Here is an 18,908-nt window from a genome sequence, read left to right on the forward strand (position 1 = left end):
GGTCTGGAACAGTAGGGATACTACCTCATTAACTATCCAGGAGAAGAGATAAGAAATATAATCGGTCAAAATGACTGCAAGTGGGTAATCCAGTATAATAGTCCTGTGTTACTGAGAAGAGATTACAGGAAGGCTATAACTGCCCAAATATACATACACATATATACAAATGAGATAGATATATACATAATATACACCATGTAAGGGGTTGTGTTTTATTATCTCTGACTTGATTTAATAAAGAGCTTTAACCAGGTATTTCAATGCTTCCTAGTCCTCAACTTATTAGAGGCAAATTAAATCCTTCATGGGTGACTTTCATCTACATATAGATTGGTCAAACCAAATTAGTAATAATACTGTGGAGGAGGATTTCCTGGAGTGTGTATGTGATGGTTTTTTTTAGACCAATACGCTGAGGAACCAACCAGAGAACAGGCTATCCTAGACTGGGTATTGTGCAATGAGAAAGGATTAATGAACAATCTTGTTGTGAAGGGTCCCTTGGGGAGGAGCGACCATAACATGATAGAATTCCTCATTAAGATGGAGAGTGAAGTAGTTGAATCCGAAATTAGGGTCCTGAATCTAAATTAAGGAAATTATGTAGGTATGAAGTGCGAGTTGGCTATGGTAGATTGGGGAACTTTACTAAAAGGGTTGACGGTGGATAGGCAATGAATAATATTTAAAGAAAGTGTGCATGAATTACAACAAATATTCATTTCTGTTTGGCGCAAAAATAAAACCGGAAAGGTGGCTCAACCGTGGCCTACAAAAGAAATTAGGGATAGTATTCGATCCAAAGAAGAGGCATATAAAATTGACAGAAAAAGCAGCAAGTCTGAGGATTGGGAGCAGTTTAGAATTCAGCAAAGGAGGGCAAAGAGGTTGATTAAGCGGGGGAAAACAGGGTATGAGAGTAAACTTGCGGGGAACATAAAAACTGACTGTAAAAGCTTCACTAATTTTTTTCTCTTCAGATATTTAGTGAAGACGAATGTAGGTCCTTTACAGTCAGAAACAGAGGAAATTATAATGGAGAACAAAGAAATGGCAGAACAATTAAATACATAGTTTGGTTCTATCTTCACAAAGGAGGACACAAATAACCTCCCAGAAATGTTATGGAACCAAGGGTCTAATAGGAGGGAGGAACCGAAGGAAATCAGTATGCGTTAAAAAAAAATGCTAGGGAAATTATTGGGGTTAAAGGCTGACAAATCCCCAGGGCCTGATAATCTACATCCCAGAGTACTAAAGGAAGTGGCCCTGGAAATAGTGAATGCATTGGTGGTCATCTTCCAAAATTCTATAGACTCAGGAGTAGTTCCTTCAAATTGGAGGGTGGCAACTATAACCCCACTATTTAAAAAAGGAGGGAGAGAAAAAATAGGGAATTACAGACCAGTTAACCTTACATCAGTAGTGGGGAAAATGCTAGAGAGTATTATAAAGGATGTGATAGCAGAACACCTGGAAAGCATAAATGGGATTGGACAAAGTCAGCTTGGGTTTACGAAAGGGAAATCATGCTTAGCAAATCTACTGGAGTTTTTTGAGGATGTAACTAGTAGAATAGATGAGGGAGAACCAGTAGATGTGGTGTATTTGGATTTTCAGAAGGCTTTTGATAAGGTCCCACATAAGAGGTTAGTGTACAAAATTAAAGCACATGGGATTGGAGGTAATATGCTGGCATGGATTGAGAATTGGTTGACAGACAGGAAACAAGAGTAGGAATAAACGGGTCTTTTTCTGGGCGGCAGGCAGTGACTAGTGGGGTACCACAGGGATCAGCTATTCACAATATATATTAATGACTTGGGTGAGGGAACTAAATGTAACATTTCCAAGTTTGCAGACAACACAAAGCTGGGGGGGAATGTGAGCTGTGAGGAGGATGCAAAGAGGCTCCAATGTGATTTGGACAAGTTGGGTGAGTGGGCAAATGCATGGCAGATGCAGTATAACATGGATAAATGTGAGGTTATCCACTTTGCTTGGAAAAACAGAAAGGCAGATTATTATCTGAACGGTGATAGATTGGGCAAGGGGGAGGTGCAACAACACCTGGGTGTCCTTGCACACCAGTCGCTGAAAGCAAGCATTCAGGAGCAGCAAGTAGTTAGGAAGGCGAATGGTATGTTGGCCTTCATTGCAAGAGGATTTGAGTACAGGAGCAAGGATATCTTACTGCAGTTATACAGGGCCTTGGTGAGACCGCATCTGGACTATTGTGTGCAGTTTTGGTCTCCTTGTCTGAGGAAGGATGTTCTTGCTATTGAAGGAGTGCAAAGATGATTTACTAGACTGATTCCTGGGATGGCATGATTGATGTATGAGGAGAGATTGGGTCGACTAGGCCTATATTCACTAGAGTTTAGAAGAATGAGAGGGGATCTCATAGAAACCTATAAAATTCTAACAGGACTAGACAGACTAAATACAGGGAGGATGTTCCCGATGGCTGGTGAGTCCAGAACCAGGGGTCACAGTCTCAGGATACGGGGTATGCCATTTAGAACCTAGATGAGGAGAAATTTCTTCACTCAGAGGGTGGTGAACCTGTGGAATTCTCAACCGCAGAAGACAGTGGAGGCCAAGTCATTAAATATATTCAAGAAGGAGATAGATATATTTCTCAATGCCAAAGGGATATGGAGAGAAAGCGTGAACAGGGTACTGAATTAGACCATCAGCCATGATCTTTTTTGAATGCTGCAGCAGGCCCAAATGGCCTACTCCTGCTCCTATTTTCTATGTTTCTATGACATATAACAATATCCTATAATACCCTACATAAGGGGAATGGGATATATGACAATGTCCTATATAAACTGAAGGTCTTGGTGCAGCAACCAAGATTGGAAAAGAATTGCAGGCAAGGTATTATATCAGGACAAGTAGTAAACTGCTAGCAACTCAGGATGTGAAAAGTTGTAGATGTTAGAGGTAACAAAAGACCTTGTTGTGTTTGATGATGAGCCGGAATCCTTTATCAAATGCATCTCCCTCAGCAGCAGTCCATTCCACAGGCTGGACAGGCTCCTCCTCTGGCTTCTCAAATGATGCAATTAGCTGGTCTGTGGCGTTATACAGTAATTTATCACCCAGGCAGGGATTAACGATGATAACAGACTGATCGCTACAGAAACAAAAACAAACTTTCAGCTACTCAGTGCACTCTGAAGACTCCCATCAAGAAATGGTTTGGATTATAGACTCGGTAACCATATAAAGTACACTCATTATGCATCAGCTTTACATTGCCAGGTTAGACACAAGGATAAGTTAGATACAGCCCAGGACAAGCACAGAAACAGACCATTTGGCTCAACCAGTCTGTACTGGTCATACATAACGAGTCGCTGCCCATTCCATCGACCTTACCTCAGCTTTTCAGCATAGCTTTCGATTCAGTTTTCTCTCGTACTCATTTAGTTTCCTTCTGAAAGCATCTAAGCTATTTGTCTCAACCATTTCCTGTGGTACTGAGTGCTACATTCCAACCACTTTGAGTAAAGAAATTTCTCTGAATTTTCCCCATTGGATTTATTAGTAACTAGCTTTTATTTATGGGCCCAGGTTAGGATTCTGCCACAAAGTGCAAACATTCTCTCCACCTCTACCCTGTCTTTAAAATTCTGAATGGGTTGGACCTCTATCAGATCTTCTCCAAGTTTTCTCTTATCTAAAGAATAAAGCCCCAACCTGTTCAGTCTTTCCCAATAACTGTAATCGCTCAGTTCTTGTAATACCCTTGTAAATCTTTTGGCACTTTCTCCAATGCTTCTATGTCCTTTTTATACTATGGAGAGCAGAACTGTGCACAGTACTTGAACTGTGGCCTGAATAGGGTCCTACACAAGTTTAGGATAACATTACTGCTGAATTCTATACCCCTAGAAATAAATTCCAGTGCTTTTAGTTTAGAGATACAGCACTGAAACAGGCCCTTCGGCCCACCGAGTCTGTGCCGACCATCAACCACCCATTTATACTAATCCTACACTAACCCCATATTCCTACCACATCCCCACCTGTCCCTATATTTCCCCACCACCCACCTATACTAGTGACAATTTATAATGGCCAATTCACCTATCAACCTGCAAGTCTTTTGGCTGTGGGAAGAAACCGGAGCACCCGGAGGAAACCCACACAGACACGGAGAACTTGCAAACTCCACACAGGCAGTACCCAGAATTGAACCCGGGTCGCTGGAGCTGTGAGGCTGCAGTGCTAACCACTGCGCCGCTTTGTTAGATTTTTCTTTGCTGCTTATAATCATGATTTGGTCACCTGTATCCCTGAATCTCTGTTCACCCATCCCAGAGAAAACTACCACAGAGTAAAGCTTCCTCTACACTATTCCATCAAAACTCCCAGGGCAGGTTAGATGCAAAGTAAAATTGGCCTATCACTGTGCATTAATTCTCAGGCCATTACTTCACACATCTTTAACCTTGCTACATACTGAACACTGATAATATTTGTGCTGTCAATCAAATAGCAACCGAGACCCAGGTGACCATGTACTTACACAGTCAATGCTATGAGACAGTGAACAGGGTTAGGGTTCCAAGCGATGCTCTTCACTACGCCTTCCACCTCGATGGTCCTCATGCAACGGCCTGTGGAGACCTCCCAAAATCTAATGGTGCAGTCATCCGAACCTGTGGGGGGGGGGGGGGGGGGGGGTCGTCAGAGAATCATTAGACCAGGGAATCAGAATGGAAAAGCTACTAGCAATGCAATTGACCATTCCATGCACTGCGTAATGCTGTAACTTGTTTGTGAGACAAAGGCTAAACTGAGGCTCCACCTGTCTATCTGAAAAAAGGGTGCAAATAGCAGCTCAACATTTCTGGTTACAGGGTTTTCAGATGAGAGAGAGAGGGAGGGAGGGGAATTTTTTTTTTTTTTAAAAAGAGGGCAGGTCACAAGATTTAGATTTAGATCAAAGACAGTCAGCACAGATTTGTTACAGGGAAGGTCATGCCTGACTAACATAACTGAACCCTTGCTCTTCCTGAGATATATTAATGACCTAGACCTTGGTATACAGGGCACAATTTCAAAGGTTGCAGATGATATGAAACTTGGAAACATTGTGAACTGTGAGGATAGTGTAGAACTTCAAAGGACGTAGACAAGTTGGTGGAATGGGCGGACCAGTGGCAGACGAAGTTTAATGCAGAGAAATGGACAAGGGGGGGTAACAGATTGAAGGTTTTGGGCAAGAGATGCAGGGGGAATGTGAGGAAGAACTTTTTTATGCAGCTGGTGGTAACGATCTGGAACTCGCTGCCCACAAGGGTAGTGGAAGTGAAGGCAATGAATGAGTTGAAAATAAATTTGGATGGTCTTTCCTTGAAGGATATAAACTTGCAGGGTTACGGGGATCGAGCAGGGGAGTGGAACTGACTGGACAGCTCCATGGAGAGTCAGCATGGAATCGATGGGCCAACAGGCCTCCTTCTGTGCCATAAATGACTCCATAACTCTAAGAGTGAAATGATTCATTTTGGTAGGAAGAACACAGACAATATAAAATAAAGGGTAGAATTCTAAAGGGGGTGCAGAAGCAGATGGACCTGGGTGTATATGTGCATAAGTCAGTGAAGGTGGCAGGACAGGCTGAGAGAACGGTTAATAAAGCATGGAGTGTCCTGGGCTTTATTAATAGGGGCAATTAATAGGGGCATAGATTACAAAAGCAAAGAAGTTATGTTAAACTTGTATAAGACACTAGTTCAGCCTCAACTGGAGTACTGTGTCCAGTTCCGGGCACCACACTTTGGGAAAGCATTAGAGACAGAGTGCAGAAAAGATTCACAAGAATGGTTCCAGGGATGAAAAAATTCAATTATGAGGAGAGATTGCAGAAATTGGGATTGTTTTCCTTGGAGAAGGTTGAGAGGAGATTTGATAGAGGTGTTCAAAATCATGACGGTCTAGACAGGGTAGATAAAGAAAAACTGTTACCATAAAGCCTTCCACCAACGGGAATTGGCAAGCAAAATAATGGTGACATGAGGAAAACTTTCTCATGCCGCGTGTGGTCAGGATCTGAAATACACTACCCGAGTGTGTGGTGGACGCAAGTTCAATCAAAGCATAGAAGGGGTAATGGATTGTAATCTGAAAAGGAAAATGTAGGGATATGGGGAGAAGACAGGGGAGTGTGGCACGAGGTAAATAGCTCTTTCGGAGAGCCAGCAGATACATGACTGGTCGAATTCTGTGATTCTGGATTTTCTGAGGCAGTAACAAGGAGGGCCAATGCGGGCAGTGCATTTGATGTAGTCTATGTGTATTTTAGTAAGGCTTTTGATACAGCCCCACATGGAAGACTGGTCATGAAAGTAAAAGCCCATGGGATCCAAGGCAAAGTGGCAAGTTGGATCCAAAATTGTCTCAGTCAGGCAGCAAAGGGTAATAGTTGGTAGGTGTTTTTATGACTGGAAGGCTGTTACCAGTGGGGCTCCACAGGGCTCAGTACTAGGTCCACTGTAGAGGATGGTAGCATAGTGGTAATGTTACTGGACTGGTAACCCAGAGGCCTGGACTAATGCTTCAGAGACACGAGTTCAAATCCCACCCCGGCAGCTAGGAGAATTTTAAGTGGCTCAGAGACTGGTGTGGTAGAAGTGGGTTCCGGTTCGTGGAGCACTGGCACCAGTTCTGGGGAAAGTGGGGAGTGTACCGTTAGGGCAGTCTACACCTGAACTGTGCTGGGACCAGTGCTCTAGCGATACGCATAACTAGGGAAGTAGAGAGGGTTTTAAACTAAATAGTGGGGGAAAGGGATCAAATTTAGGAAGATGTGGTAAATCAAAGAGTAGAGACAAGGCAAGAGAGAGAGAGGTACTAATATGGGAAATGACAGACAGACCATGACAGGAAGGGACAGAGACTACAAACCTAAGAGTAAATCAGCAGATAAGGCTAGAGGTTACAAAAATAATAAAAAGGACAAAACTAAAGGCTCAGTTTCTGAATGCACGTAGCATCCAGTGTACAGGATGTTGAGAGTAGTGAGGTCAGGGATATGGTTACAAGGAAGCAAGAGGGCGCTGGCAAGCAAGAACCTGGTTTAAAGTGTGTCTATTTCAACGATAAGGTGGGTGAGCTTGCAGCATGGGTTGGTACCTGGGATCTCGATGTAGTGGCCATTTCGGAGACATGGGTAGAGCAGGGGCAGGAATGGATGTTGCAGATTCCGGGATTTAGATGTTTCAGTAAGAACAGAGAAGATGGTAAAAGAGGGGGGGGTGTGACATTGTTAATCAAGGAGAGTATTACAGCGACAGAAAGGACGTTTGAGGACTCGTCTACTGAGGTAGTATGGGCTGAGGTTAGAAACAGGAGAGGTGAGGTTACCCTGTTGGGAGTCTTTTATAGACCTCCGAATAGTTCCAGAGATGTAGAGGAAAGGATAGCGAAGATGATTCTCGACAGGGGTGAGAGTAACAGGGTAGTTGTTATGGGGGACTTTAACTTTCCAAATATCGACTGGAAATACTATAGTTCGAGTACTTTAGATGGGTCAGTTTTTGTCCAGTGTGTGCAGGAGGGTTTTCTGACACAGTATGTAGACAGGCCAACCAGGGGCGATGCCACATTGGATTTGGTACTGGGAAATGAACCCGGCCAGGTGTTAGATTTAGATGTAGGTGAGCACTTTGGTGACAGTGATCACAATTCGGTTAGGTTTACCTTAGCGATGGGCAGGGACAGGTATATACCTCAGGGCAAGAATTATAACTGGGGGAAAGGAAATTATGATGCGATTAGGCAAGATTTAGGATGCGTAGGATGGGGAAGGAAACTGCAGGGGATGGGAACAATCGAAATGTGGAGTAGTGGGAAGTTGTGTGTGGAATCAGAGGAGATAGGGGAAGTGTTAAATGAATATTTTGCGTCAGTATTTACAGTAGAGAAAGAAAATGTTGTTGAGAATACTGAGATTCAGGCTACGAGGCTAGATGGGATTGAGGTTCACAAGGAGGAGGTGTTAGCAATTTTGGAAAGTGTGAAAATAGATAAGTCCCCTGGGCCAGATGGGATTTATCCTAGGATTCTCTGGGAAGCTAGGGAGGAGATTGCAGAGCCTTTGTCCTTGATCTTTATGTCGTCATTGTCGACAGGAATAGTGCCGGAAGACTGGAGGATTGCAAATGTTGTCCCCTTGTTCAAGAAGGGGAGTAGAGACAGCCCTGGTAATTATAGACCTGTGAGCCTCACTTCGGTTGTGGGTAAAATGTTGGAAAAGGTTATAAGAGACAGGATTTATAATCATCTTGAAAAGAATAAGTACATTAGAGATAGTCAGCACGGTTTTGTGACGGGTAGGTCGTGCCTCACAAACCTTATTGAGTTTTTCGAGAAGGTGACCAAACAGGTGGATGAGGGTAAAGCAGTGGATGTGGTGTATATGGATTTCAGTAAGGCGTTTGATAAGGTTCCCCACGGTAGGCTATTGCAGAAAATACGGAAGTATGGGGTTGAAGGTGATTTAGAGCTTTGGATCAGAAATTGGCTAGCTGAAAGAAGACAGAGGGTGGTGGTTGATGGCAAATGTTCATCCTGGAGTTTAGTTACTAGTGGTGTACCGCAAGGATCTGTTTTGGGGCCATTGCTGTTTGTCATTTTTATAAATGACCTGGAAGAGGGCGTAGAAGGGTGGGTTAGTAAATTTGCGGATGACACGAAGGCCGGTGGAGTTGTGGATAGTGCCGAAGGATGTTGTAGGGTACAGAGAGACATAGATAGGCTGCAGAGCTGGGCTGAGAGATGGCAAATGGAGTTTAATGCGGAAAAGTGTGAGGTGATTCACTTTGGAAGGAGTAACAGGAATGCAGATTACTGGGCTAATGGGAAGATTCTTGTTAGTGTAGATGAGCAGAGAGATCTTGGTGTCCAGGTGCATAAATCACTGAAGGTTGCTAACCAGGTTAATAGGGCTGTCAAGAAGGCATATGGTGTGTTAGCTTTTATTAGTAGGGGGATCGAGTTTCGGAGCCACGAGGTCATGCTGCAGCTGTACAAGACTCTGGTGAGACCGCAGCTGGAGTATTGCGTGCAGTTCTGGTCACCGCATTATAGAAAGGATGTGGAAGCTATGGAAAGGGTGCAGAGGAGATTTACTAGGATGTTGCCTGGTATGGAGGGAAGGTCTTACGAGGAAAGGCTGAGGGACTTGAGGTTGTTTTCGTTGGAGAGAAGGAGGAGGAGAGGTGACTTAATAGAGACATATAAGATAATCAGAGGGTTAGATAGGGTGGATAGTGAGCGTCTTTTTCCTCGGATGGTGATGGCAAACACGAGGGGACATAGCTTCAAGTTGAGGGGTGATAGATATAGGACAGATGTGAGAGGTAGTTTCTTTACTCAGAGAGTAGTAAGGGCGTGGAATGCCCTGCCTGCAGCAGTAGTAGATTCGCCAACTTTAAGGGCATTTAAGTGGACATTGGATAGACACATGGATGAAAATGGAATAGTGTAGGTCAGATGGTTTCACAGCTCGGCGCAACATCGAGGGCCGAAGGGCCTGTACTGCGCTGTAATATTCTAATTCTAATTCTAAAACAAATGAACTGAGAGCGCGAATAAATAAGTACAATCTGATCGCCATTACAGACATGGCTGCAGGATGACATAGATTGGGATCTGAATATTTAAGGGTATATGACATTTAGGAAGGGCAGGAAGCAAGGAAAAGGTGGAGGGGTGGCTCTGTTGGTACTCTGCTAATACTCTGGTATTAGCGCAATAGTGAGGGATGACCCAAACTCAGGAAATCAGGATGTAGAAGCAGTTTGGGTAGAGATGAGAAATGATAAAGGCAAGAAGTCAATTGTGGGAGTGGTGTACAGTAACCACACGGAAGGACAGAGTATAAAGGAAGAAATAATGGGAGCTGGTCAGAAAGGTGCGGCGATAATCATGGGGGATTTTAATCTACATATAGGCTGGAAAAATCAGATGGGCAAATGTAGCCTAGATGAGGAGTTCATCGAATGTTTTCAGGATAGTTATTCAAACAGCACATTCTGGAGCTAACCAGAGAGCAGGCTATACTAGACCTGGTATTGTGCAATGAAATAGGATTAATGAATGACCTCAGTGAAGGCGCCCCTAGGCAGCAGCGATCATAATATGATTGAGTTTTACATTCAGTTTGAGAGAGAGAAGAGTGGGTCTAAGACTAGTATTTTAAACTGTGTTACAACTAGGTGAGAAGGGGTCTAGGGGTTCCCTCAGCCTTTGCCTGCTCTAACCATAACAGGGTTTAATTTTAGAATCGCTGTGTTTTTAGATGCCCCTCAGTGAATCCTTGTTCACCACTTTCCAATTGTAAGGCAAAGAAATCAATTAGACAGGTTTTCTTAGATTTAAACAAGAAAGGTGGAAGTGTATTAATCTTAAACTCTAATCTGGTTAACAACTACGACCACGCTAGCATGCATATGCGATAAACAAACACGCAGATAGAGACAAAAAAATTTGAAAAAATAAAAGGCGAAAAATATGAGGCAATAGTTGGGTTGTAATTACAGTCCTTTGAGTTCAATGTGGAGTCTTTGGTTGCCAGTAAGTCTTGCTATTCGTTGGGGCCCAGCGCGTGCTTGAATTTGTTTTGATGTAAGAGTCTTCTCTCTCTTGAGGTTTAAGCAACTTCAGTGGGTCCAAAGGCTTGAGAGAAAGCGAGAGAGCGCCAGCTAGGAGAGATGCTCTCTTATTCCAGATTCAGTTGCAATCTGCAGTCTGAATTCAAACTGCCCTGTGAGCACAATTCAAAACTCCATGTTGGCCAGCAGGTTAGTCATGTGACTAACTGTTTAAACAAACTCCTGCGTTTGTGGATTTCAAAGCTCTCAGTTTTGCGGGAAGCGGGGGTGGTTGTTAATTGAATCAGTGAGCAACTCTTTTGTCTCTCCAAGCACTGTCTCTTAATATGCAAATGTTTTTCCAGCCATTGCTGATCTCTTTAAACAAGTCATTTCTTCACTCCAACAACAGTTTAAAATTAAATTTCATATGATGAAATTAATATGCCTCATTATTAGCAGGTGGGGCTCCTCATGACAACTTAAATAAGGGCACTTATGAGGGCATGAAAGCAGAACTAGCTAAAGTGAACTGGCAAATTAGCTTGAGGGATAAGTCAATAGAGATGCAGTGGCACACATTTAAGGGGATATTTCAGAATACACAGAACAGATACATTCCAACGAAAAAGGAAAATTCCAAAGGGGCAACCCACCATTTGTGGTTAACTTACAAAGTTAAAAATAGTATCAAACTTAAAGAAAAAGCATATAATTGCGCAAAGATAGGTGGCAGGTCAGAAGATTGGACAGAATATAAAAAAAAAGAAAAGAGTGACTAACAGATTAATGAGGGGGGATAAATTAGTGGATGAGAGAAAGCTAGCTGGAAATCTAAAAATAGATAGAGTGTTTCTATAGATACTTAAAAAAAGAAAAGTTAACAAAGTGAGCCTGGGAAATTAATAATGGATAAGGAGATGGCAGATGAATTGAAGAGGTATTTTGCATCAGTCTTCACGATAGAAGATGCAAGTAACATCCCAGAAATAGCTGTAAATCAGGAAATGGAAGGGAGGGAGGAAATCAAGAAAATTACAATCACCAGGGAAGTCATACTGAGCAAATTGTTGGAGATGCAGACTGACAGGTTCCAGTGTCCTGATGGGCTTCATCCTAGAGTCTTAAAAGAGTGGCTAGTGAGATAGTTGATGTATTGTTTTTAATTTTCCAAAATTCCCTAGATTCCATTGGATTGGAAAATACCCAATGTAACTCTTTCATTCAAAAAAGGGAAAGAGACAGAAAGCAGGAAACTACAGGCCAGTTAGCTTAACATCTGTCATAGGGTAAATGTTAGAAGCTATTATTAAAGATGTTATAGCAGGGCACTGAGAAAAATTCAAGGTAATCAGGCAGAGTTAACATGGTTTTGTGAAAGGGAAATCATGTTTAACTAATTTACTGGAGCTCTTTGAAGTAGTAACATGTGCTGTGGATAAAGGGGAACCAGTGGATGTATTGTACTTAGATTTCCAGAAGGCATTTGATGAAGTGTCACATCAAAGATTATTACAGAAAATAAAAGCGCATGGTGTAGGGAGTAACATATTGGCATGGACAGAAGATTGACTAGCAAACAGGGAACAGAGAGTAGGCATAAATGGGTCACTTTCTGGTTGGCAAAATTAGTGCTGGGGCCTCAACTTTTTACAATTTATATAAATGACTTGGATGAAGGGACCGAAGGTATGGTTGCTAAATTTGCTGATGACACAAAGATAGGTAGGAAAGTAAGTTGTGAAGAGGACATAAGGAGGCTACAAAGGGAGAGAGATAGTGTCATGCAGGCCCCCACGTGCCAAAAATGAGGCACATTAATTTCGCCACATGGACAATAAATTTCAAATTGTTGCTGGGAAGAAGAGAGGGTCTGTGACAAGGGGTTGCCAGGCCCTGGCTAGAAATACATTTTTCATATTAACAGACAGTGTGTGGAACAAAGGAGCTACCCCCTGCTCCAATATAATCCACAAAAAGACATGGTCAAACCAGTTAGTTACATAACTAACCTGCTTGGCAGTCTTTTTTTTTTCCTGATTTGTACAGTTTGAATGGAGAGAGACTGGAGAGAAAGCTGTTTGCTCCTGGATTGATAAGACCTCTCCTAGCTGGCTCGCACCAACCTCTCCTGTCTGCTCCTATCTCTTTCTCACAAGGCTCTGAAACCACTGAAGACACATAAACCCCAAGAGAAAAAAGTCTCCAACACTGAACAAGGTTTAAGAACAACACTGAGCCCCAACGAAAAGCAAGATCTACCTGCAATCAAGGACTCTACAGCAAGCTCGAAGACCCGTAACAAAAACTCTTCAGATATTGCCTCAAATTTTTCCACTTTATTTTTCTTCTGCTCTTTCTGTCCCTATCTGTATGTGTGTATCGCATATGCATACTAGCGTGGGTGCATCGTGTATCGTAGACATTAACCGAATTAGAGTTCAAGTTTAATAAATTTCAACTTTTCTTCTTTAAACCTGAGAAAGCCTGTTTGTGTTGGTTTCTTTGCCTTATAATTGGAAAGTGGTGAACCAGGATTCACCAAGGGGGAGTTAAAAACACAGCGCATTTAAAATTGAATCCTAGATCTCTTTCTCACCTGGTCATAACAATAGGTTAAGTGAGTGGGCAAAGATCTGGCAAATGGAGTATAATGTGAGAAAATGTGAAATTGTCCACTTTGGTAGGAAGAATAAAAAAGCATATTATCTAAATGGTGAGAGGTTGCAAAGCTCCGAGATGCAGAGGGATCTAGGTGCCCTAGTGAATGAATTGCAAAAGGTTAGTATGCACGTACAGCAAGTAATTAGGAAAGCTAATAAAATGTTATCATTTATTGCAAGGGAAACGGAATACAAAAGTAGGGATGTTATGCTTCAGCTATACTGGGCACTGCTGAGACCACATCGAGAGTACTGTGTACAGTATTGGTCTCACCAATGAGATTTCCTCACACCTTATTTCAGTCAAGGCTCCATACCATTCTCCCAGTTTCTCCGTCTCCAATGCATCTGTTCTGATGATGCAACAGCACTTTTTCCTCAACCGAGGATTCCACCCACTGTGGTTGACAGGGCCCTCAACCGTGTCCAACCTATTTCCCACACTTTACTCCTCACCCCTTCCCCTCCCTCCCAGAACCAGAACCTTCTCCTCACTTTCCACCCCACCAGCCTCCACATCCAAAGGACCATCCACTGCCATTTCCACCACATCCAGCGTGATGCCACCAAACACATTTTCCCTTCCCCACCCTTGTCAGCATTCCAAAGGGATTGTTCCCTCCACAACACCCTGGCCGACTCCTCCACCACCCCAGACACCTTGTACCCTTCCCACGGCACTTTCCCATGCAGTTGCAGGATGTGTTTTACCTCCTCTCTCCTCACCATCCAAGGCCCCAAACACTCCTTCCAGGTGAAGCAGCAATTTACTTGTACTTACTTCAATTTAGTATACTGTATTCACTGCTCATAATGCAGTCGCTTCTACATTGGGGAGACAAAATGCAGATTGGTGACTGTTTTGCAGAAAACCTTACTAATATCTGGGAGCTTGTGCCAAAGTTGGGAGACCTATCAAAAGATTAGTCAAGCAACAGCCTGACATAGTCATACTCACAGAATCATACCATACAGACAATGTCCCAGAGATCACCATCACCTTCCCCGGATATGTCCTGTCCTAACGGCAGGAGAGACCCGGCACAGTGGTATACAGTCGGGAGGGAGTTGCCCGAGGAGTCCTCAACATCGACTCCAGACCCTGTGAAGTCTCATAGCAACAGGTCAAACATGGGCAAGGAAACCTCCTGCTGATTACCACTCCGCCACCCCCCCGCCCCCGCTCTCAGCTGATGAATCAGTACTCCTCCATGTTGAACACCACCTGGAGGAAGCACTGAGGGTAGCAAGGGCGCAGAATGTACTCTGGGTGGGGGACTTCAATGTCCATCACCAAGAGTGGCTGGGAAGCACCAGTACAAACCGAGCTGGTCGAGTTCTCAAGGACATATCTGCTAGACTGGGTCTGCAGCAGGTGGTGAAGGATCCAAGAGGCAAAAATATACTTGACCTCGTCCTCACCAATCTGCCTGCCGCAGATGGATTTGTCCATAACAGTATTGGTAGGAGTGACCACTGCACAGTCCTTCTGGAGAAAAAGTTCCATCTTCACATTGAGGATACCCTCCATAGCATTGTGTGACACTACCACAGTGCTAAATGGGCTAGATTTTGAACAGATCTAACAATGCAAATTTGGGCATCCATGAGGCTCTGTGGGCCATCAGCAGCAGCACAATTGTACTCAACCACAATCTGTAACCTCATGGCCCGGCATATCCCCCACTCTACCATTATCAAGCTGGGAGACCAACCCTGGTTCAATGAAGAGTGCAGGAGGGCATGCCAGGAGTAGCAGCAGGCATACCTCAAAATGAGCTGTCAACCTGGTGAAGCTACAACACAGGACCACTTGCATGCCAAACAGCATAAGGAGCATGCAATAGACAGAGCTAAGCGATCCCATAACTTACGGATCAGATCTAAGCTCTGCAGTCCTGCCACATCCAGTCGTGAATGGTGGTGGACAATTAAACAACTAACTGGAGGAGGTGGCTCCACAAATATCCCCATCCTCAATGATGGGGGAGCCCCGCACATCAGTGCAAAAGATAAGGCTGAAGTATTTGCAACAATCTTCAGCCAGAAGTGCTAAGTGGATGATCCATCTCGGCCTCCTCCTGAAGTCCCCAGCATCACAGATGCCAGACTTGAGCCAATTCAATTCACTCCACGTGATATCAACAAACAACTGAAGGCACTGGATACTGCAAAAGCTATGGGCCCTGACGATATTCCAGCAATAGTACTGAAGACCTGTGATCCAGAACTAGCCACGCCCCTAACCAAACTGTTCCAGTACAGTTACAACACTGGCATCTACCCAGCAATTTGGAAAATTGCCCAGGTATGTCCTGTACACAAAAAGCAGGACAAGTCCAACCCGACCAATTACCGCCCCATCAGTCTACTCTCGATTATCAGTAAACATAGGAGCAGGAGTAGGCCATTCAGCCCATCGAGCCTGCTCTGCCATTCAGCCATGTTGGTATTGATCATCCTCTTCAATGCCTTTTTCCCCCACACTATCCTCATATCCCCAGATGTCATTTGTATTTAGAAATCTGTCAATCTCTGCTTTAAACATACTCAATGATTGAGCTTCCACAGCCCTCTGGGCTAGAGAATTCCAAAGATTCACAACCCTCTGAGTAAAGAAATTTCTCCTCATCTCTGTCCTAAGTGGTTTCGCCCTTATTTTGAAATCGTGCCCCCTGGTTCTAGACTCCCCAACCTGCATCTACCCTGTCTATCCCTTTAAGTACTTTTTAGGTTTCAATAAGATAACCTCTCATTCTTTGAAATTCTAGAGAATACAGGCCCAGTTTCCCCAATCTCTTTTCATAGAACAGTCCTGCTACCCCGGGAACAAGTCTGGTAAATCTTGGTTGCACTCCCTCTATGGCAATAATATCCTTCTCAAGGTAAATGGACCAAAACTGCACACAGTACTGCAGGTGCGGTCTAACCAAGGTTCTATACAATTGAAGCAAGACTTCACTATTCCTGTACTCAAATCCTCTTGCGATAAAGGCTAACATACCATTAGCCGCCTTACTTGCTTGCTGCATCGACATGTTAGCTTTCAGTGACTTATTGAGCAGGACACCCAGGTCCCTTTGTACATCTACACTTTCTAATCTCTTACCATTTAAGAAATACTCTGCACATCCCTTCCTCCAACCAAAGTGGATAACCTCACATTATATTCCATATGCCATGTTCTTGCCCAATCACTAAGTCTGTCCAAATCCCCTTGAAGCCACTTTGCATCTTCCTCACAACACACATTCCCACCTAGTTTTGTCATCCGCGAACGTGGAAATACAACATTTGGTCCTCACACCCAAATCATTGATATATATTGTGAACAGCTGGGGCCCAAGCTCTGACCCCTGCGGTATCCCCACTAGTCACAGCCTGCCGATGCAGGAATGAACCGTTAATTCCTGCTCTCCGTTTTCTGCCTGTTAACCAATCCTTAATCCATACCAGCATATTACCTCCTATCCCATGTGTTTTAATTTGTTAATCAACCTACTGTGGGGGACTTCATCAAACGCCTTCTGAAAATCCAAGTATAGCATGTCCACCAACTCCCCTTTATCAATTCTGTTAGTAACATCCACAAAAAACCTCAACAGGTTCGTCAAACATGATGTCCCTTTTATAAATCTATGTTGACTATGCCCAATCAGATCATTATTATCCAAGTATCCATTTATCACATCCTTTAGAATAGAACTAGCATTTTCCCAACAACTGATCTAAGGCTAACAGATCTGTAATTCCCTGTTTTCGCTCTCGCTCCCTTCTTAAATAGCGGGATGACATTGGCTACCTTCCAATCTGCAGGAACCGCTCCAGAATCTATTGAATTTTGGAAGATGATACCAATGCATCCACTATCTCCATAGCTACCTTTTTCAACACTCTGGGATGTAGAATATCAGGTCCTGGGGACTTAACAACCTTCAGCTGCATTAATTTCTACTTCAACGCCAGGAGCATCCGGAATAAGGTGGGTGAGCTTGCAGCATGGGTTGGTACCTGGGATTTCGATGTAGTGGCCATTTCGGAGACATGGGTAGAGCAGGGGCAGGAATGGATGTTGCAGGTTCCGGGATTTAGATGTTTCAGTAAGAACAGAGAAGATGGTAAAAGAGGGAGGGGGGTGGCATTGTTAATCAAGGAGAGTATTACAGCGGCAGAAAGGACGTTTGAGGACTCGTCTGCTGAGGTAGTATGGGCCGAGGTTAGAAACAGGAGAGGAGAGGTCACCCTGTTGGGAGTCTTCTATAGACCTCCGAATAGTTCCAGAGATGTAGAGGAAAGGATAGCGAAGATGATTCTCGACAGGGGCGAGAGTAACAGGGTAGTTGTTAAGGGGGACTTTAACTTTCCAAATATTGACTGGAAATAATATAGTTCGAGTACTTTAGATGGGTCAGTTTTTGTCCAGTGTGTGCAGGAGGGTTTTCTGACACAGTATGTAGACAGGCCAACCAGGGGCGATGCCACATTGGATTTGGTACTGGGTAATGAACCCGGCCAGGTGTTCGATTTAGATGTAGGTGAGCACTTTGGTGATAGTGATCACAATTCGGTTAGGTTTACCTTAGCGATGGGCAGGGACAGGTATATACCGCAGGGCAAGAATTATAGCTGGGGGAAAGGAAATTATGATGCGATTAGGCAAGATTTGGGATGCGTAGGATGGGGAAGGAAACTGCAGGGGATGGGCACAATCGAAATGTGGAGCTTATTCAAGGAGCAGCTACTGCGTGTCCTTGATAAGTATGTACCTGTCAGGCAGGGAGGAAGTTGTCGAGCGAGGGAGCCGTGGTTTACTAAAGAAGTTGAAGCGCTTGTCAAGAGGAAGAAGGCGGCTTATGTTAGGATGAGACGTGAAGGCTCAGTTAGGGCGCTTGGGAGTTACAAGCTAGCCAGGAAGGATCTAAAGGGAGAGCTAAGAAGAGCAAGGAGAGGACACGAGAAGTCATTGGCGGATAGGATCAAGGAAAACCCTAAGGCTTTCTATAGTTATATCAGGAATAAAAGAATGACTAGAGTTAGATTAGGGCCAATCAAGGATAGTAGTGGGAAGTTGTGTGTGGAATCAGAGGAGATAGGGGAAGCGTTAAATGAATATTTTTCGTTAGTATTTACAGTAGAGAAAGAAATTGTTGTCGAGGAGAATACTGAGATTCAGACTACTAGGCTAGATGGGATTGAGGTTCACAAGGAGGAGGTGTTAGCAATTTTGGAAAGTGTGAAAATAGATAAGTCCCCTGGGCCAGATGGGATTTATCCTAGGATTCTCTGGGAAGCCAGGGAGGAGATTGCAGAGCCTTTGTCCTTGATCTTTATGTCGTCATTGTCGACAGGAATAGTGCCGGAAGACTGGAGGATAGCAAATGTTGTCCCCTTGTTCAAGAAGGGGAGTAGAGACAGCCCTGGTAATTATAGACCTGTGAGCCTTACTTCGGTTATGGGTAAAATGTTGGAAAAGGTTATAAGAGACAGGATTTATAATCATCTTGAAAAGAATAAGTTAATTAGCGATAGTCAGCACGGTTTTGTGAAGGGTAGGTCGTGCCTCACAAACCTTATTGAGTTTTTCGAGAAGGTGACCAAACAGGTGGACGAGGGTAAAGCAGTGGAT

The 18,908-nt window shown here is 43.7% G+C and overlaps 1 protein-coding gene across 1 annotated transcript in view; it reads right to left on the reverse strand.

The window, feature by feature from the left end:
* Nucleotides 1–18,908, reverse strand: part of bop1 (BOP1 ribosomal biogenesis factor) — a 200,650-nt gene that overhangs the window by 11,597 nt on the left and 170,145 nt on the right. The window contains exons 11-12 of the mRNA XM_068015856.1: nt 4,547–4,679; nt 2,968–3,148 (exon numbers count right to left, since the gene is read on the reverse strand). Of these exons, the coding sequence (XP_067871957.1) occupies nt 2,968–3,148; nt 4,547–4,679 (314 nt within the window). The remainder of the gene's footprint in view (nt 1–2,967; nt 3,149–4,546; nt 4,680–18,908) is intronic.

This window comes from Heterodontus francisci, chromosome 2, assembly GCF_036365525.1.
Source record: "Heterodontus francisci isolate sHetFra1 chromosome 2, sHetFra1.hap1, whole genome shotgun sequence".
In the NCBI taxonomy this organism is placed as follows: domain Eukaryota; kingdom Metazoa; phylum Chordata; class Chondrichthyes; order Heterodontiformes; family Heterodontidae; genus Heterodontus; species Heterodontus francisci.